Source organism: Chiloscyllium punctatum, chromosome 11 (assembly GCF_047496795.1).
Source record: "Chiloscyllium punctatum isolate Juve2018m chromosome 11, sChiPun1.3, whole genome shotgun sequence".
Classification (NCBI taxonomy): domain Eukaryota; kingdom Metazoa; phylum Chordata; class Chondrichthyes; order Orectolobiformes; family Hemiscylliidae; genus Chiloscyllium; species Chiloscyllium punctatum.
Window position 1 is genome coordinate 76,377,431 of NC_092749.1, and position 21,670 is coordinate 76,399,100.

General features: G+C 41.3%; 1 protein-coding gene across 1 annotated transcript in view; it reads left to right on the forward strand.

The window, feature by feature from the left end:
- LOC140483114 (synaptojanin-2-like) overlaps positions 1-21,670 on the forward strand; it is a 240,889-nt gene that overhangs the window by 197,612 nt on the left and 21,607 nt on the right. Inside the window, exons 20-21 of the mRNA XM_072581079.1 lie at positions 2,494-2,572; positions 9,200-9,368. Coding sequence (XP_072437180.1) covers positions 2,494-2,572; positions 9,200-9,368 — 248 coding nt within the window. The remainder of the gene's footprint in view (positions 1-2,493; positions 2,573-9,199; positions 9,369-21,670) is intronic.

A 21,670-nucleotide genomic window follows, 5' to 3' on the forward strand; every position in this document is an offset into this window, starting at 1 on the left:
TCATCAGCCTGATCTGACAGTGGAGCTGGGGACTCCTGTTTGCAGGATGAGTATGGGTTCACCACCGGGCCCAGCATTGGTGGTGGCATGGGTGAGGCAGACCCTAAGGCGAAGGGGTGCTGCCTAAAGAGTAGTGATTCCTTTGTTGGTGGGTCTGATGCAGGTGGTGAGATGGTGGACGAGGGGAGGCAGCACAGTTGTCATTGGTGAGCTGGCTCAGGACTCTCTTTTAGTTATATCTTTTATTCTTTTTCTTCAAAATAGCACCGGATTTTGGTGACTGTTAAAGCTTTTCACTGTATTTTATTGCATTATTCACTGTAAAATGCAAGTGACAATAAATAAATCATTAAACCATCAGGACTAGAACACAAGTGACAGATTTTACAACAGAGATGCCAATTTACACAGCATGAAAACAAGATGCTGATCATTTGGCCCAAAGTTGTGGAGAAACAAAAGAAACTGTTAACTATCAGCCTTCATTCTCAGACATAATGACCAACTAGACTCTCCCCGTCTGGTCTTTGTCTCTGTCATCCTGGTTCATCTCAGGATTCTCAACCTCAGCTTCCTGCTCAGAGATTTCCTCTCCTTCCTGCATCTCCTCCTCTGACAACCCAACTCCAATTTGGCAACTAGGTTGTGAACGTACATGATACCACTGCATCAGGGTATAGTGTGAGGCATTACCTCGCCAGTCTGGGCATCAGAACCTATCATGATGGTCTGTTCTACAATGGTCAAAGCTCAGAAAGCATCATGTATCTCCTTAGTGTATATCTGAGGAGTTTTTAGAGATGTCAACTGGTATGATTTAGAGGGATGTACCTGTTGTTGCCCAGTAACCATCCTTGTTTGGGCTGAAGACCTTTGAAAAGGCTCGTGCTGATGAGTAGTCCAGGATGGTAATCATCATGGCAGCTCCCAGGATAACCAGCAAACACTAGCTGTTTTAGTCAGAAATTAAGAGAATGGGATCTTTTTTCTATTTTGAAGACTGTTATTTCATGATAGGGCACCCTAACTGCCATGTGTCAATCAGAGCCTGATTCCTTGTAGGGAGAAAGAAATGTCTACCACATGAGCAGAAGTTAATTGTGAAGGCAAAGATAATCCAGTGAATTATGCAGTTAATGAGAGACAGATACATGGATACCAGGTTTTCACCAGCTGATAGAGAGATGCTGATCGATTAATTGTTAATTATGTCAATGGTGAAAAGCTGATTTTTGGACACTTACCTAGTTATTACATCTACCATTATTCTCGCCATCTCTGCAAGCAGAAAATCAGACTCCTTCGTTTGGATTAGGAAGGATTACTACAGGGATGTATCTTTAAGTTTCAGTCAGTTAAAGTGATTTGATTACAGTTTGCAAAATATTAAAAAAAGAGATTAATTTTTTCCATTGGTTGGGGAGTCTAGGATTCGGGTTCATAGTTAAAAATTACAGCTGACATTTCAGGAATAAAATTAGTAAATACTTCTACATAAAAAGGGCAAGAGAAGGTTGGAACTCTATTTTACTTGATCAATTACTAATTTTTAGATTGCCGCTAGCGAGAAGTTAAGAATGTGTTAAAGAGGTATAGATCAGCCATGACTTCATTGTCAGACTGAAGAGGCCTGGGAGACTCAATGACCCACTCCCTTTCCCATATTCTTCTGCCTCATTCATGAATTCCTGTTGCCAAGCATTGAAATTCTGAACCTTGTTTTATGTTGTAATTGTCTCAACGGCAACATAGTTCCATGACATAATTAATTTAAATGTTGTACGTCCAACTTTTAGGAAAATGCAAAGACTTGCTACAGCAGATTAATGTTATTGATGCAATTCTATGTATCGTGACAAAGTAGCCTGATCACAAGAAATAGCAGTGGGAACAAACCATATTGCCTATTTATTGTGATCATTGGTGATTGTGCTTCCGCCCTACTTTCCTGCCCACTCCCCGTACCTTTTGATTCCCTGAGAGATCAAAAAGAAAAATCAATACCAGCCTTAAGTATATTCAGTGTTGGAGCAATCCCAACCCTCTGACATGGACAGTTCTAAAAATTTGCAACCTGTCAAATGAAGTAATTTTTCCTCATCACTGACCTGAAACCGTGTCCCCATTTTTAACATTTTCCAGCCAGAAAAAACTCTCTTTCAGTGTCGGCCCTAATTAAGCCTACCCTGATAGGAAATGATTTTCTCAACTTTGTTTTGCTAAAGAATGCTAGCCATAGAATATAGAACATAGAACATAGAACATTACAGCGCAATACAGGCCCTTCGGCCCTCACTGTTGCGCCGCCCTGTCATACTAATCTGAAGCCCATCCCACCTACACTATTCCATGTAGGTCCATTTGCCTGTCCAATGACGACTTAAATGCACTTAAACTTGGTGAATCTACTACCGATGCAGGCAAAGCATTCCATACCCTTACTACTTACTACTCCATGATGGGACAATAATTCTGTTACTATATTTCTGTTAGATTTGATCACGGACAGATGTTGGTAACTTTTCAGGATAGTCGGATGGCTCTGAAAGTTTTGGATCTAGATGGAAAAATGGTAAGTCTGGTTTAATGCAAAACAGTCTCCATTTTATGCCCTAGCATGTTGAATTAAAATGCTGTCAGTCATTTTAATAATGTAATAACTGAATTTAAGAATGCACTTTATGTTTGTCACTAAGAAATGTGAATTGCCACAATAAATTAAGCTATTACTTTATCTGCTCTTCTAGCATATTTGGAATGTAATGTACAGTTAATTAGCATTGTTTTGAGAGTACATAGAATAAGCCATAGGAGCAAAGTTAGCCCCCACCATTTAATTGCAATGGTTGGGTAATGCCATTAAAATCAAGGTTTAAAATTTACTGACTTGTTAGTACTTGTTTCCTGCCATTGGCTATTTTAACAGAGTTTTCTTAAGTAATCCAGCTATTGGCCGAAGCAAGCAGTAACCTGGTTGATGTATTCAAAATGCATTATTTAGCAACCCAAACCAATTTAATATGTAAATGAAATTTGTGCTGCACTGATTTGCTGAGTAAAACCTAATGGAATGGTTTACAAAACAAAGGGACTAAGAGATCACAAAATCCCCTAGAACAACTATTCTGAACCTTGGGGTTTTAAAAGAGGTAGCTGCAAAGATTGCAGATGCATTAGTTTGATCATCCAGAATTCCTCAGGTTTATTGGAGGGATTGCAAGGTGATAGTTATAATCACACTACTTGGAGGGAGGTGACAGCATAGTGTTAGTGCGACTGATCTTGTAATCCAGAAACCAATGTACATGTTCTGGCAGTTGGTTTCACCATGGCTGATGGTAAAATTTGAATTCAGTAAGATCTGGAATCTGAAGCTAGTCTAATTGTGGCCATGTAACCATTATCAATTGTTGTAAAAAATAATCTGAAACATAATGTCCTTCATGGATGGAGATCTGTCAGTCCTGCATGTAGGTAACTTTTAAATGCTCTCTGAAATGTTCTAGCAAGCCACATAATGCAAGGTCACTTAAAGATGGTAATTAATACTGACCCTGCCAGTGATACCCACCTCCCATGAAAGAATAAGGAAAAAAATTAGGAAAAGTGGAAGTGGGAAAATTAGAACCATATGCTAGCTTACATAACATCAGTAGTAGCAATAAATGCTGGAATCTATTATTAGAGACTTGGCTACAGGAAACTTAGAAAATCATCAATCCATTTAACTCTGTTCAATTATATTTTGGCACATAACCCATGCTTAACAAACCTATTCAAACTTTTTGAGGACATAACTAGTAGGGTGGATAAGGGGAAACCAATAGATGTAGTCAGTGTATATGTATTTTCAAAAGTAATTTAATAAAGGAGCAACAATGATTGGGATAAATATATTAACATGGATTGAATGGATAGAGTGAAAAACAGGAATAAATGGGATATTTTCAGGTTGTTGGACTGCAACCACTGAGGTTTTATGTGGATCAGTAATTGGACTTCAGCTTTATATAATAGAACATTACAGTGCAGTACAGGCCCTTCGGCCCTCAATGTTACACTGCCCTGTGAAACCAATCTAAAGCCCATCTAAGCTACGCTATTCTATTCTCATCCATACGTCTATCCAATGACCATTTAAATACCTGTAAAGTTGGCAAGTCTACAACTATTGCAGGCAGTTCCACACCCCTACTACTCTGAGTAAAGAAACTACCTCTGACAGGGAGAAAGTGAGGACTGCAGATACTGGAGATCAGAGCTGAAAAATGTGTTGCTGAAAAAGTGCAGCAGATCAGGTAGCATCAAAGGAGCAGGAGAATCGATGTTTCAGGCATAAGCCCTTCTTCAGGAAGAAGTGCTTATGCCCGAAGCGTCGATTCTCCTGCTCCTTTGATGCTGCCTGACATGCTGCGCTTTTCCAGCAACACATTTTTCAACTACCTCTGACATCTGTCTTCTATCAATCACTTCTCAATTTGAATCTATGCCCCTTCGTGTTACCATCACCATCTGAGGAAAAATGCTCTCACTGTCCACCCGATCTAACCCTCTGGTTATCTTGTATATCTCAATTAAGTCACCTCTCAACCTTCTTATCTCGAATGAAAACAGCCTCAAGTCCCTCAACCTTTCCTCATAAGATCTTCCCTCCATGCCAGGCAATATCCTAGTAAATCTCCTCTGAACCATCTCCAAAGCTTCCACGTCCCTTCCGATAATGCAGTGACCACAACTATATGCAATTCTCTAAGTGCAGCCACACCAAATTTTTATACAGCTGCAGCATGACTTCATGGTTCCGGAACTCAATCCCTCTATAATAAAAGCTAACACACTGTATAGGTTAGAGTGGTGCTGGAAAACCACAGCTGCTAAGGCAGCTTCTGAGGAGCAGGAAAATCGACGTTTCGGGCAAAAGCCCTTCATCAGGAATCATTGCCTGAAACATTGATTTTCCTGCTCCTCGGATGCTGCCTAACCAGCTGTACTTTCCCAACACCACTCTAATCTAGACTCTGATTTCCAGCATCTGCAGTCCTCACTTTTGCCTAACACACTGTATGCCTTCTTAACAGCCCTATCAACCTGGGTGGCAACTTGGGGAATCTATGTACATGGACACCGAGATCTCTCTGCTCATATACACTACCAAGAATCCTACCATTTGCCTAGTACTCTACATTCCTGTTACTCCTTCCAAAGGGAATCACCTCAAACTTTTCTGCATTAAACTCCATTTGCCACCTCTCAGCCTGGCTCTGCAGCTTGTCTATGTCCCTTTGTAACCTACAACATCCTTCAGCACTATCCACAACTGTACCACCTTAGTGTTGTCCACAAATTTACTAACCCATCTTTCTACACCCTCATCAAGATCGTTTATAAAAATAACAAACAGCAGTGGACCCAAACCAGATCCTTGTGGTTCACGACTAGTAACTGAACTCCAGGATGAACATTTCCCATCAACCACCACCCTCTCTCTTCTTTCAGCTTGCCAATTACTGAGTCAAACCATTAAATCACCCTCAATCCCATGCCTCCAAATTTTGTGCAGTAGTATACCGTTGAGAACTTTATCAAATGCCTTACTAAAATCCATGTACACCACATCAACAGCTTTACCCTCATCCACCTGTATGGTCACCTTCTCAAAGAACTCTAAGGTTTGTGAGGCACAACCTACCATTCACAAAACCGTGTTGACTATCCCTAATCAACTTATTCCTATTGAGATGATTATAAATCCTATCTCTTATAACCTTTTCAACACTTTACCCAAACAGAAGTAAGGCTCACTGGTCTATAATTACCAGGGTTGTCTGTACTCTTGAACAAGGGAACAACATTTGCTATTGTCCAGTCTTCTGGTACTATTTCTGTAGACAATAAACACACAAATATCAAAGCCAAAGGCTCGGCCATCTTCTCCCTGGTTTCCCAGAGAATCCTAGGATAAATCCCATCTGGCCCAGGGGACTTATCTATTTTCACACTTTCCGGAATTTCCAACACCACCACCTTGTGAACCTTATTCCCATCTAGTCTAATATCCTGATTCTTAGTATTCTCCTCGACAACGTTGTCTTTTTCAAGTGTGAATAATAATGAAAATCTATATTAATTTCTTAACTGAAGCTGTAAAATATCTAAGTTTGAGGAGGGTTCAAGCTAAATGGGAATATAAGAAGTGAGGACAATATAAAGACACTGCAGAGAGTTATAAACACTTTAGTAAGTGAGCAGATGGTAATAAGTGTGATGAAATGGAAAGTTATCCACTTTGACAAGAAAAACAAAAACAATATTTTTTGTTGTAAAATTGGGGAATGTTTGCCTTCAAATTGGTGCTGGGTGTCCTTTTACATGATTTACAAGAGGTTAACAGGGAGGGACAGCAATCAGTGAAGTAGGGTAATGTTAGATTAGCTTTTGTCAAAAAGAGAATATAAAAGTAAGAAAGTCTTAGTAACCTTGTGCAGGACATTGGTATGACCATGCCTGGTGTTTCATGTGCAGTTTTTATCTCCTTACCTAAGTAAGTAAACACTTTCTGTTAAGGAAGTGCAACAAATCGTTCATGAGAAGGGACTCAGCAGTCTAGCCCTGTTATCATCTAATTTGGTATGAAGGGATACTCAGGACTAATGGAATGAAAAAACAGGTAATGGATATATTAGTTAGGGGTTAATTTGGTGCAAAATGGTTGTACAAATATTGGGAGGTGGTAATCATTGGGAGCATTTTATGGAGTACAGTTAACTAAAAGAACTGTATTTAAATAGTTATCTTTTTGTGTAGCGAAGGTCTGGGCCTCCAAAAAAGTTGATAAGAGGAAAATCAGAATATGAGAATAAACTTGCTAGGAATAGGGGGAGCTAGCTAATTGAAGATAAAATTGCCTTGAAGGTAGGAGACAGTGTGTAGTGATTAGAGAATTGCTTTTCAGACTAGACGCTTATGACCACCAGTGTGCCACAAGGTTCAGTGCTGAGTCTGTAGTGATTGTAATGAGATCAGCCAGGTGGACCTCAATGAATATGAGTTCCCTGATTTTGAATGATAGAAGTAGGTCATTCAGCCCATCGAGTCTATACTGATCCTCGAAGAGCATCCAATGGGAGCTTGATCAGATGGGCCAAAGGGCCAAGTAGTGGCAGATGGAGTTTAAATTAGATAAATGTGAGGTGTTGGGTTTTGGTAAGGCAAACCAAGGCAGAATTATATAGTTAATGGTAGAGTCCTGTGGAATGTTATTGAACAACAAGACCTAGGGATGCAGGAACATAGTTCCTTGAAAGTGGAGTCACAGGTAGACAGGGTGGTGAAGAAGCCATTTAGCAAGCTTGCCGTCATTGGTCAGTACACTGAGTATAGGAGTTGGGACATCATGCTGCAGCTGTACAGATGTTGGTGAGGCCACTTCTAGAATATATGTACAATTCTGGATGGCCTTCTATAGGAAGAATTTTGTTAAACCTAAGAGGGCGAGAGAGAGATTTACATGGAAAATGTTGATACTAGAGGGTTTGAGTTATAGGGAGAGGCTGAATAGGCTGCGACTTTTTTCCCCGAAGCCTTAGAGGCTGAGGTGTGACTTTCTAGAGATTTATAAAATCATGAGGGGCCTGTATAGAGTGAATATGCAAGGTCTTTTTCCCAGGATGGGGTAGTCCAAAACCAGAGGGCATTGGTTTAAAGTGAGAGGGGAAAGGACCTGAGGGGTAACATTTTCACAGAGGGTGGTTATGTGTATGGAACAAACTATCAGAGGAAATAGTGGAAGTGGGTACAATTGCAATATTTAAAAGGAATCTGGGTGGGTATATGAATAGGAAGGGTTTAGAGGGATAAGGACCAAATGCTGGCAAATGGGGCTAGGTCAGATTGGGATGTCTGGTCGGCTCAGATTGGACCAAAAATTTTGTTTCCATGCTGTATGACTCTATAAAACCGAATCATAAAATGTAAGTGAATGTAAAGGAAGAGAATAACTAAAATAAAATAAAATAAAATTTAAAAAAATAGAAACAGAGACAGGAGAAGTTATTATTCAGGATGTGGAAATGATCGAGATAGTGAACAAATATTTTGTGTCCGTCTTCAGTAGAAAACAATTTAAATAACATAGCAGGAGTTGATCAAGGAGGTATTACAAGCGGGAAAATTAAGGTAATTCAAATCAGCAGAGAAATATCCTGTAGACGTTAGAGGACTGAAATCAGACAAATCTCTGTGACCAAATGGCTACCAACTTACAATTCTAATAGACCTGCAGGAATAGTTGAAGTGCAGGCTGAATTTGTCCAAGATTTCTTAGATTCTGGAACAGACCAGCATTTTGGAAGTTAACAAATGTTACATCACAGTTCAAGAAAGTAGGGAGAGAGAAAATAATGAATGACAAGCTTGCAATAAATTTTAGGGAAAATGCTGAAATCTGTGTTTAAGAAATCCTTTACAATTCACTTAGAAAAGTATGGTGTGATTAAAGCAAATCAACAGTGCTCCAAAATAATTTGGAAGTAATGGGGGGATCAAGGGAGAGATAGTTTAACTTTTTCAATAAAAACAGATTTGAGGAAAATAGTTATACAAAACTTTGACATTCAACAAAGTTGATGTTTTAAACTACATTGCACTTTAGGTAGAATGTTGAAGATTTGAGTGTGGTGCTGAAAAAGCACAGTAGGTCAGGCAGCATCCAAAGTGCAGGAATTGAGCTTTTGCCAAAAACATTGAATTTCCTGCTCCTCGGATGTTGCCTGACCTGCTGTGCTTTTTCAGCAACATACTCCTGACTCTAATCTCCAGCATCTGCAGTACTCACTTTTGCCCTGTCAAAGATTTGGACACGTTGTAAAAGAGACTTCCAAGAACAGCACCAGGGTGGAGAGGTTTCAATCATGTGGAGATTTAAGCTGAAGCAGTTTAAAATGGGATTTTATGGAAGTGTTTAACGTGATGAGAAATTCTTATAGAGTAGGGAAGGACAAACTGTTGCAGCTTGGAGGAGGATTGGATACTAGAGGAAGGTGTCAGACAATTGACAAATGAGCTAAAGGAGAGATGACATTTGTTTACCTGACACTTCACTACAATTTGATGTGTGCTAAAAGGAAGGTAGAAACAAATGTTATGCAATTATTTGTTTGTGCAGTCCCATCAATTTAAATTATGATTTAACACCTTCAAGGTTAACGGCAGAGTGGTGTGTATAAAACCCCGAACAAGAAACTGGCTTAATAATCTACATGAAGAAATTAATATAAACAGAAACAGTATTGCACCGATGTCTCCGACTGCAAATTCTTGCCTGCTTGAAGAAACTTTTGATTTTAACAGTCTGGATTATGACACTGAAGGTAACTCATATGCCTCATGTGCAAAATTACTACCAAATGATACTAAAAATGCAGTGATAATGTGGATATTGATGTGCCAGAATGCCAGTTGTCACTACACAGGTTCCTACGCAATAAGTTCAGAACTTCAGCTGTGCAATTAGTAAACGCTGAGTAGAGAGTGGATCATCCTCAACAATGAAACACATTCCAAGCATCTCATCCACAACAATCACCTCAAAAAGAGTTTTAACTTGTACAAAGCTAGAAAACTACCAGTAATAGAGCTTGCTTCATTTATTTCACCCCTTTGTGGTTATTATTCTATCAATGTATTTTCTATCAAGTTCCTAGAAATGGTTATCATTCCCAATGATTGCCAAGACACAATTGTCACTGTCACAGGGTAATACCTTTTTGTTCACTTCACAAATCTAAACCCAAAACTTAATCATAGTCAACTACGTAGCAATTGATTATATTTTTCTGGAAGGAGGATTCCCTGGGGGTAGATTAATTAGTATTGTAACTCTTCTATCAAAAATCTGTCCACTAAACAGTAAATACAAGCATTTGTAGAATAGCTCGCTGTCTAAGAACTATATACAAATTTTAACAACACCCTCACCTGTACTACTGAAAGTGGCGAGGCTTATAATATGCATCAAGTGACCTGCCTGCTGACTACCCATTCACCCTCATAAGCCTTTCATTTTATAAAGGGTTTAATAGCCACTTAAAAGTCTCTTTATTGGCTGAGAGTGGGGACTTCCTTTGGATATCATCATCCAAGACAACACCAATAAAATCATTGCCTCCACCCTTTAATACTTCCTGTATGCCTCTTGGATGTGGCTGTTTTGCCTCACTTGCTGAGATCTGCCTGCCTGGACCTGTCAGTGCTCCTGAATTCCATGAATTTTGTCCATACTTCTTCCTGCCTGTAGTCCCAGCAGTGGACTATTCTACTTAGCTGAGTACAAATCCAAGGATTTCATGAAAGCCTGGTATGCATTGTTTGAATGATTTATTGGACTGGCAGATTACAATTCTTTTATTTTAGAGTCATAGAGATGTACAGCAAGAAAACGGATCCTTCGGCATAACTTCCATGCTGACCAGATATCCCAACCCAATCTAGTCCCACCTGCTAGCACTCATCCCACATCCTTCCAAACCCTTCCTATTCATATACCCATCCAGATGTCTTTAAAGTGTTGCAATTGTACCAGCCTCCACCACTTCCTCTGGCAGCCCATTCCACACACGCACCACCCTCTGCATGATTAGATTTTTAGATTAGATTCCCTACAGTGTGGAAACAGGCCCTTCAGCCCAACCAGCCCACACCAACCCTCTGAAGAGTAACCCACCCAGACCCATTTCCCTCTGACTATTGCACCTAACACTATGAGCAATTTAGCATGGCCAATTCACCTGACCTGCACGTCTTTGCACTGTGGGAGGAAACCGGAGCACCCGGAGGAAACCCATGCAGACATGGGGAGAATGTGCAAACTCCACACAGACAGTCGCCCGAGGTGCTGTGAAAAAGTTTCCCCTTACATCTCTTTTATATCTTTCCCATCTCACCCTAAACCTATGCTGTCTAGTTCTGGACTCCCCGGCCCCAAGGAAAAGACCTTGTCTATTTATCCTATCTGTGCCCCTCATGATTTTATAAACCTCTTTAAGGACACCCCTCAGCCTCTGACGCTCCAGGGAAAACAGCCCCAGCCTATTCAACCTCTCCCTATAGCTCAAATTTCTTAACTGTGTGTGTGATGGGGTTATGATTAAAAAGGTTGGGCTTTAGTTTGTAGTCCTTAAGGAGATTACATTTTTCCCTATCTGTGTTCTGCTAAAGTTACATATTAATAATAAATTGTTAATTCTTATTTGTGATGTAACCTTAGCATCCTAGATCTGTTAATTGTAAAATTTGTGATTTTTAAGGCAATTTTGAAAGTCATTGAGTGTTTTGGTTTCACTATGTTGTGACTCCAGTTATAGCGAGGCTATTTTGGTTTGACTTACAGAGTCATAGACATGTACAGCATGGAAAAAGACCCTTCAGTCCAACTCGTCCATGCCGACCAGATATCCCAACCCAATTTAGTCCTACCTGCCAGCACCCGGCCCACATCCCTCCAAACCCTTCCTATTCACGTACCCATCCAGATACCTTTTGAGTGTTGCAATTGTACCAGCCTCCACCACTTCCTCTGGAAGCTCATTTCACACCCGTATCACCTTCTCCCTTGGGTCTCTTTATATCTTTCCCCTCTCACCCTAAACCTATGCCCTCTAGATCTGGACTGCTCGACCCCAGGGAAAAGAATTTGTCTATTTATCCGATCCATGCTCCTCATGATTTTATAAACCTCTAAAAGGTCACTCCTCAGCTCCAGGGAAAACAGCCCCAGCCTGTTCAACCTCTCCCTATAGCTCAAATCCTCCAACCCCGGCAACATCCTTGTAAATCTTTTCTGAACCCTTTCAAGTTTCGCAACATCTTTCCAATAGGAAAGAGACCAGAATTATATGCAATATTCCTACAGTGGCCTTACCAATGTCCTGTACAGCTGCAACATGACCTCCCAACTCCTGTACTCAATACTCTGACTGATAAAAGAAAGCATACCAAATGCCTTCTTCTCTATCCTATCTACCTGTGACTCCACTTTCAAGGAGCTATGAACCTGCACTCCAAGGTCTCTTTGTTCAGCAACACACCCTGGGACCTTACCATTAAGTGTATAAGTCCTGCTAAGGTTTGCTTTCCCAAAATGCAACATCTCACATTTATCTAAATTAAAATCCATCTGCCATTTCTCAGTCCATTGACCCATCTGATCAAGATCCTCTGGTAGTCTGAGGTAACCTATTTCGCTGTCCACTACACCTCCAATTTTGGTGTCAACTGCAAACCTACTAACTATACCTCTTATGCTCACATCCAAATCATTTATGTAAATGACAAAAAGTAGAGGACCCAGCACCGATCCTTGTGGCACTCCATTGGTTACAGGCCTCCAGTCTGAAAACCAACCTGCCACCACCACCCTCTGTCTTCTACCTTTGAGCCAGTTCTGTATCCAAATGGCGAGTTCTCCCCGTATTCCATTCGATCTAACCTTGCTCATCAGTCTCCCATGGGGAACCTTGTCGAATGCCTTACTGAAGTCCATATAGATCACCTCTACCACTCTGCCTCATGAACCATCTTTATTACTTCTTCAAAAAACTCAATCAAGTTTGTGAGACAGGATTTCCTATGCATAAAGCCATATTGACTATCCCTAATCCGTCCTTGCCTTTCCAAATACATGAACAGCCTGTCCCTCAGGATTCCGTCCAATAACCTGCCCACATCCAGTCTTCCAGCATCTCACCTGTGGCTATCGATGATACAAACATCTCAGTAAGAGGCCCAGCAATCACTTCCCTAGCTTCCCACAGAGTTCTAGGGTACACCTGATTAGATTAGATTAGATTACTTACAGTGTGGAAACAGGCCCTTCGGCCCAACAAGTCCACACTGACCCTCCGAAGAGCAACCCACCCAGACCCATTCCCCTACATTTACCCCTTCACCTAACACTACAGGCAATATAGCATGGCCAATTTTCCTAACCTGCACATTTTGGACTGTGGGAGGAAGCCAGACCACCTGGAGGAAACTCACGCAGACACGGGGAGAATGTGCAAACTCCACACAGACAGTTGCCTGAGGCAGGAATTGAACCGGGTCTCTGGTGCTGTGAGGCAACAGTGCTAACCACTGTGCCACCATGCTGCCCATGGTGACCTGATCAGGTCCTGGGCATTTATCCAGTTTTCTTTGTTTCAAGACATCCAGGACCACCTCCTCTGTAATATGGACATTATTCAAGATGTCACCATCAATTTCCCTACATTCTATATAGAGTCATAGAGATGTACAGCATGGAAACAGACCCTTCGGTCCAATCTGTCCATGCCAACCAGATATCCCAACCCAATCTAGTCTCACCTGCCAGCACCCAGCCCTCCAAACCCTTCCTATTCATATACCCATCATAATGCCTCTTAAATGTTGCAATATCTTCCATGTCCTTTTCCACAGTAAATACTGATGCAAAATTTGCCCTATCTCCTGCAGGTCCACACGAAAGCCACCTTGCTGATCGTTAAGGGCCCTATTCTCTCCCTAGTTACCCTTTTGTCCTTAATGTATCTGTAAAAACCTTTTGGATTCTCCTTAACTCTATTTGCTAAAGCTATCTCATGTCCCCTTTTTGCCCTTCTGATTTCCCTCTTAAGTATGTTCCTACTGCCTTTATACTCTAAGAATTCACTTGATCTATCCTGTCTATACCTGACATATGCTTCCTACCTTTTCTTAATCAAACCCTCAATTTCTTTAGTCATCCAGCATTCCCTATACCTACCAGCCTTCCCTTTCACCCTGACAGGAATGTACTTTCTCTGGATTCTTGTTATCTCATTTCTGAAGGCTTCCCATTTTCTAGCCGTCCCTTTACCTGTGAACATCTGCCCCCAATCAGCTTTCAAAAGTTCTTGCCTAATACCATCAAGATTGGCCTTTCTCCAGTTTAGACTTCAACTTTTAGATCTGCTCTATCCTTTTCCATCACTATTTTAAAACGAATAGAATTATGGTGGCTGGCCCCAAAGTGCTCCCCTACTGACACCTCAGTCACCTGCCCTGGCTTTTTTTCCTAAGAGTAGGTCAAGTTTTGCATCCACATACATCCACATACTGAATCAGAAAATTTTCTTGTACACACTTAACAAATTCCTTTCCATCTAAACCCTTAACACTATGGCAGTCCCAGTCTATGTTTGTAAAGTTAAAAATCCCCTACCTTAACCACAGTATTATTCTTACAGATAACTGAGATCTCCTGACAAATTTGTTTCTCAATTTCCCTCTGACTATTAGGGGTCTATAATAAAATCCCAATAAGGTGATCATGCTTTTCTTATTTCTCAGTTCCACTCAAATAACCTTTCTGGATATATTTCCGGGAATATCCTCCCTAAGTACAGCTGTAATGTTATCCCTTATCAAAAACGCCAAATCCCCTCCTGTCTTGCCTTCCTTTCCGTCCTTCCTCTAGCATTTGTATCCTGGAACATTAAGCTGCCGTCCTTCTTGTACAGGTCACTTCTACCCCAAAACAGCTTCCAATGATCCAAAAATGTGAATCCTTCTCCCGTACACCAGCTCCTCAGCCATGCATTCACCTGCTCTATCCTCCTATTCCTGCCCTCACTAGCTCCTAGCACCAGGGGTTCAGGATTATTGGAATTTAGATTCAGTTGTTCTAGAATTAGATTTTGGTACATCTTACAGCTGGTAATTTGACACCGTTTATATACAGACCAGAGGTGGCACTAGAAATTGCTAAAGACCTTATGTAAGAGACAAAAGCTTCCATCATACTTTTGCGGGTCACGACTAAAAGAGTTTGCAAGCAGACTGTAAATGAACTTGCTACTGTGAGCTACGAAGACAGACATCAATTTAGTATTGAAACATGTGGGTTCAGTGGAAATATCAGAGATGCAATATGGCTATAGAAGTATAGTAAATGGAAGCAAGAGTAGGCCATTCGGCCCTTCAGGTAGTTCAAGGCATGAATTGGTGAGTGTTGAGTTTCAGTTAAAGGAATTGAAAATGAAAAAGTTGTAAATGGAATTCCAAAAGGAGGAAATGGAATTCCAAAAGGAGGAAATAGCATTCCAAAGAGTAATTAAACTCAGAAAAACTGGAATTAGGGAGACATGAGAGGGAAAAGGAAGAGAAAACAAAAAAAAAGGGAATTTCAATTTCAAATGATGCAGCTCAGGCAAGCTAGATGAGATGTGTTAGAGAGTTTGGAAGGGAAAGGCCTAATCATAATCTGCAAATCAGTCAGGAAATATTTAAGGTTATGAAAGCTTTACCAAGAAATGGATGTGGCCAAAAACAGATTTGATATTGCCAATGGAAAGTAAATTAACAGTAAAGCTCAGAGATGCAACCCGATAGGAGGAAAGTTCTTGAGATTATGTTAGATAAAGGGCCAATTGCAAGCTCATGTGAATTAGTCTGGAAGCATAAAAACAGACATTTCAGAACTTAAGGAAAGAACCTGGACAAGCTTCTTAAGTTTGAGAGAGTTTAAAAAAACCATTTTGACAGGTGGATAAAATCTTTGAACGCTGACAATGCTTATGATGCTTTTTTAGAATTTAAAACTTCCCTCCCTTCTGTAATAAGAACTCGAGTAGAAGATGACAGGCAAGGCAAGCAGCTGATGATTACGAACTGATCCAGAGACCTCTATTTCATTACCACCAGAAATTTGAGGAAAACAAAAAGTGGGAGAGAGAAAGGAAGACAGGTAGCCAGGGTGATAACTGGACAGAAGGAAATACCCTAAGCACTCCTCCTCAGATTAGAGAGGTGAGGAGGGAGGTGAAGCTTGGAAACTTAAGTGTTTCTATTGTAATATTGGGACATGTTATTTGGAATGTTGCTAGTTGTGATGTAAAGCTAGGGACTTGTAAAGTATGAACTGGGTGGTTATTTGTCATTTTACCTGAAGCTGAAGGTCTATAGCATTGAGGATCAGGGATATCATGAGTTGTGATATCTGCTGGGTGGATGATTGATATTTTTGAATTTTAAGCAATCTCATGAGGCGTTTGTTGAGTTTGAGCCATTTGCCTTCTGTGCCCAGCACAAAGCCAAAATACTTGGGCTTAGAGCTCCCTGTCAATTCCATGATCACTGACTCAAGGTGTTGAGACTTCAGTGCCTAATCTAATGCTTATTGTCATCCTCACATTGGACTGTGACATCCACCACTTTGACCTTTCTAAAAATGATGTCGTCTGGTTTCCAAATGATGCCCCAACAGCTTTCAGCCTTGGTAAGGTGTCCAATCTTCTTTGGAGACAAGTTGGTGAAGTTGGTTTAAAATCTTATTGTGGTACTTTATTCTCACACATACTAAACATGGGCAGTAGCCAGAAATGAGAGCAAGGATTTGATTGGGGCCCTTGCATCTTTGGCAGGATTTGATTGCGAGATCAGAGCTGTGCTATGATGGACCTTTGTGGGATACAAATTGCTCTGCAGCAGAAGGCTTTTGATGAAACAAGATGCTTTTGTTATTTGCAGATTTCACTTAGGAGTTTGAGACCTTTGTTACCTTTACAATACAATATGGCCATATCCTGGTGTTTAAGCTTTGACTATTTCATGGATTCCCACCTCCTGTATGCTGTATAGCTGATTATCATTTGCATTGTGGATAATGTTTGTTCTCCTGTGACAGGGTCAGTAGGCTCCAACTCCTCCGGGGTGCAGCTATCTTTGTTTTGAAGGAACCTTCGATTTCCTTGAGGACTTTGAGCTCGCCAGACCTTTGATGGCATTGACTTTGTTTTTGCCCTAGAATCACAATGTGTCTGGATGTTGAGTGCTTTCATCATGCTGAGATCTGTACTTCAAGCTTTGGCATGCCAAGCCCACCATTCCTGATACCAGAGTACAGGAGACTGTTAGTTGCATGCAGTGGAAGGGAGAGAAGCTGTTTAGTGGAATTTTTGATAATATGGTTTAGCTTGACCAGCATGTTCTGAGGTACTTTGGAGAGGATCAAATGCAAGTATAACCTGGGGACAACATACAACTTCAGGATTTTGATTTTCTGTGTTAGTCAGAAAATAGCTATTCTCAGACTGATCACTCAGTCCAGAGTTTCTTCTCCCAGTCACCGTCTGTCACACCTGAGTAAGGATCTAGCCATGCACTCAAGTATTTCTTTGTCTCACCTGATGGGATGAAGAAAATGGTATTACCGTTAAGCTTCCAGTTTTTGCTATAAGTACATGAGAAAGTCTTCCTTTCTAAGTAAAATGGAAGTCTTTAGTCTTGGCCAAATTAGTGAACAATCTTTTGCAAATGACTGAACTAGCTTAAAATTCCTTTCTATCCGTGTGTGCAAGTCACTTAAGATCGCTTATCTGTCCATGGAGGCCAAAGCAGAACAGTTGAATCTTTTGTCTACCAGGAGCAAGAAAACTCTGAGTTGGCTCCTCCAAGGAGCACACCAGCCGCAGATCCAAAGCAATATTGAATTGTCTTGTTGAGAGAGGTCGCCCTGCTCAATACCCCTTTCTATCTTTATCTGGGTAGTCTTAGTTTTGTTCCCTTCCAACAGCATAGTATTGCTTAAGATCTTCTACCAGATCACAAAGTCTCTGAGGAGATATACTCTTTGTACTGCTTTAATTAAAAGTTTGTGATCAACAGAGTTGAAGCCATTTGATAATGACAGCTGCAAAGTTCTTTCTGTTGTGTTTTGCATCCTTCATGACATTCCCAAGAACCATAATGTTTTCATCGCACCCAGGAATAGCTGGTAGAGAACCCTTCTGTCTACAGTTGATTTTGACTGTGTCGCTTGGTCATTTCATCACGATCTTGAAGAACAGGCAGAGCGGCATTGCACTAAGTGTGATGGGCACCATTTGTTGATGTCTCTCAGCCAATCAGGGTCCTTGGTCTTGAGGATTAGGGCTCCTTTTGAGAGTGTCAGGTAATGTGCTCAATTTTAGCCATATAGAGGAGATAGGCATGTGATGTCAACAATATGAATGCCCTCAACATCTTCCAGGCTCATTCTGTCTCACACAAAGTAAGCTGGGCTTACTTTCTCCACCTCTATTGGCCTTATCAGCAACTTGTTCAGATAATGTAGCAAGTTTGCTGAGATTTGCATTGTTGTTTAGCGTGGACAGTTTTTTGTGAAAATTATTTTCTAGTTCCTCTTTGGTATGAGGGCAGGATGTGGATATAGTCCCCATGATCTGCCTGGCAAGTTGGTGCCTGTTGTTCTTTCTACAGCAATTGTGTGGCTCTGAATAGGACTTTGAGTGGCTCATCTTTTCAATGTTCAATACTTTTCCCACTCGTCATTCTTTTCCTATCTTTACTTGCCTTTTTGAGGTCCTTTTGCTGTTTTTGGGGTAGTGTCCCAGTCATTAACAATTTGGTGATGCTTCCACTAACCCAGTGCCAAGTACTCCAGCCTCTGAATAACCCTGAGCATTCATAAAATTCCTCAGTCTGTCATTGACATCCCTATGTTTAAGGTGCTAGCTGGATACTTAATTACCATTTTTGGACATTGGGTACTCTAATTGGGGGAGCAGATTTCCTCTCTACTTTCCTAATATGTGATTAATATTTTCTGTGCATCTCTTCTAGTTCTATTTATGTCATTAGTAGTTACCATTAGTCAACCATGACATCTGGATTCTCATCCTTCTGTGCAAGTTCCTTTCCATCCCTGAGCAGATATCCTGAATTCTAGTGCCAAGCAATTTTCTCATCTATCCTACTGCCCCTCCTGTCATCCAAACAGCCTGAAAGAGCTTCAAACCTATTGGATGCCAGCAGAGGTCCTTTGGCTCCCCTTACCTTACTCACTTACAATGACACCTTAAATAACTCCACAGCAGCCGGTGTCCTGTCACCAAGTCACCCTTTATTTACATGTGGAGTGTCCTTGACATTGATCCGATGAAGCGAATGTTTGATGCTTCTGTTTATTTTTTGAAAATTTTATTGACTCTCCTGTTTATATCTGTGAACCATGGCTCCCTGATTGTATCGGAGTAACTGTTCCACTGAGTAAACTTACATTCTATAAGATCCACCTGGCCAACCTCGTTACGTTCACTACAACGCCCTCCTATCTCTAACCATTGAACAAATCAGAAGACACTATTCAAGCTACTGTGAATGCTGCCTAGTAGAAAAACAAACAATTGGGTAACATTTCCTCTCCCTGATGCATTGAACTGTCTTTCCACTCTGAGCCGAAGCTGCTCAAACTTCGAACACTCATTTCCCTGGATCACAATGTTATGCAGGACCTTACGTGACTCTTCACCTGTCCTGCCATCCTTCACTGGTTCTAACTAAACACCTAATTATATCATTTGCTTCTTTATGTTTCTTTTTCTATATCCTTATTACTTTGCCACCAATTTGTATTGTCTTTTCGAACTTGAGAATAGAATAAAACCTTAGCCACTACCCAAATGGGTAGTTCCTTTCTCTGTAGTAAAGTAAGCACCAACTCCAATCACTTCCAGTGAATCTAACCAACGTATTAATAATTTCAGCAAAGTTGTAGGTCACTCTCTGAACACTGACAGTAGGTCATTAATTAAAATGTAAATAGTGGAGATCCTAACAAGCTTGTAGGATACCAGTAATCTAAGAAAACCTAAAATTCAACCACAACCATTTTCTGTTTACAGGCTTGGTCTTGAATCCACACACAAGCATGGTACCTAGAACATAGAACATAGAACATAGAACAATACAGCACAGAACAGGCCCTTCGGCCCACGATGTTGTGCCGAACTTCTATCCTAGATTAAGCACCTATCCAAATGCCGCTTAAAGGTCGCCAATGATTCTGACTCTACCACTCCCTTGGGCAGCGCATTCCATGCCCCCACCACTCTCTGGGTAAAGAACCCACCCCTGACATCTCCCCTATACCTTGCACCCTTCACCTTAAATTTATGTCCCCTTGTAACACTCTGTTGTACCCGGGGAAAAAGTTTCTGACTGTCTACTCTATCTATTCCTCTGATCATCTTATAAACCTCTATCAAGTCACCCCTCATCCTTCGCCGTTCCAACGAGAAAAGGCCGAGAACTCTCAACCTATCCTCGTACGACCTACTCTCCATTCCAGGCAACATCCTGGTAAATCTTCTCTGCACCCTCTCCAAAGCTTCCACATCTTTCCTAAAGTGAGGCAACCAGAACTGCACACAGTACTCCAAATGTGGCCTAACCAAAGTCCTGTACAGCTGCAACATCACCTCACGACTCTTGAATTCAATCCCTCTGCTAATGAACGATAATACTCCATAGGCCTTCTTACAAACTCTATCCACCTGAGTGGCAACCTTCAAAGATCTATGTACATAGACCCCAAGATCCCTCTGTTCCTCCACCTGACCAAGAACCCTACCATTAACCCTGTATTCCGCATTCTTATTTGTTCTTCCAAAATGGACAACCTCACACTTGGCAGGGTTGAACTCCATCTGCCACTCCTCAGCCCAGCTCTGCATCATATCTAAGTCCCTCTGCAGCCGACAACAGCCCTCCTCACTGTCCACAACTCCACCTATCTTTGTATCATCTGCAAATTTACTGACCCACCCTTCGACTCCCTCATCTAAGTCATTAATAAAAATTACAAACAGCAGAGGACCCAGAACTGATCCCTGCGGAACTCCACTTGTAACTGGACTCCATGCTGAATATTTACCATCTACCACCACTCTCTGACTTCGACCGGTTAGCCAGTTTTCTATCCAATTGGCCAAATTTCCCTCTATCCCATGCCTCCTGACTTTCCGCATAAGCCTACCATGGGGAACCTTATCAAATGCCTTACTAAAATCCATGTACACTACATCCACTGCTCTACCCTCATCCACATGCTTGGTCACCTCCTCGAAGAATTCAATAAGACTTGTAAGGCAAGACCTACCCTTCACAAATCCGTGCTGGCTGTCCCTAATCAAGCAGTGTCTTTCCAGATACTCGTAAATCCTATCCCTCAGTACCCTTTCCATTACTTTGCCTACCACAGAAGTAAGACTAACTGGCCTGTAATTCCCGGGGTTATCCCTATTCCCTTTTTTGAACAGGGGCACAACATTCGCTACTCTCCAGTCCCCTGGTACCACCCCAGTTGCCAGTGAAGACGAGAAGATCATTGCCAACGGTACTGCAATTTCCTCTCTTGCTTCCCACATAATCCTAGGATATATCCCGTCAGGCCCGGGGGACTTGTCTATCCTCAAGTTGTTCAAAATGTCCAACACATCTTCCTTCCTAACAGGTATCTCTTCTAGCTTATCAGTCCGTTTCACACTCTCCTCTTCAACAATACGGTCCCTCTCGTTCGTAAATACTGAAGAGAAGTACTTGTTCAAGACCTCTCCTATCTCTTCCGACTCAATACACAGTCTCCCACCACTGTCCTTGATCGGACCTACCCTCGTTCTCGTCATTCTCAGGTTTCTCACATACGCATAGAATGCCTTGGGGTTATCCTTGATCCTATCCGCCAGGGATTTTTCATGCCCTCTCTTAGCTCTCCTAATCCCTTTCTTCAGGTCCCTTCTGGCTATCCTGTATCCCTCCACTGCTCTGTCTGAACCTTGTTTCCTCAACCTTATGTAAGCCTCCTTCTTCCTCTTTACTAGACATTCAACCTCCC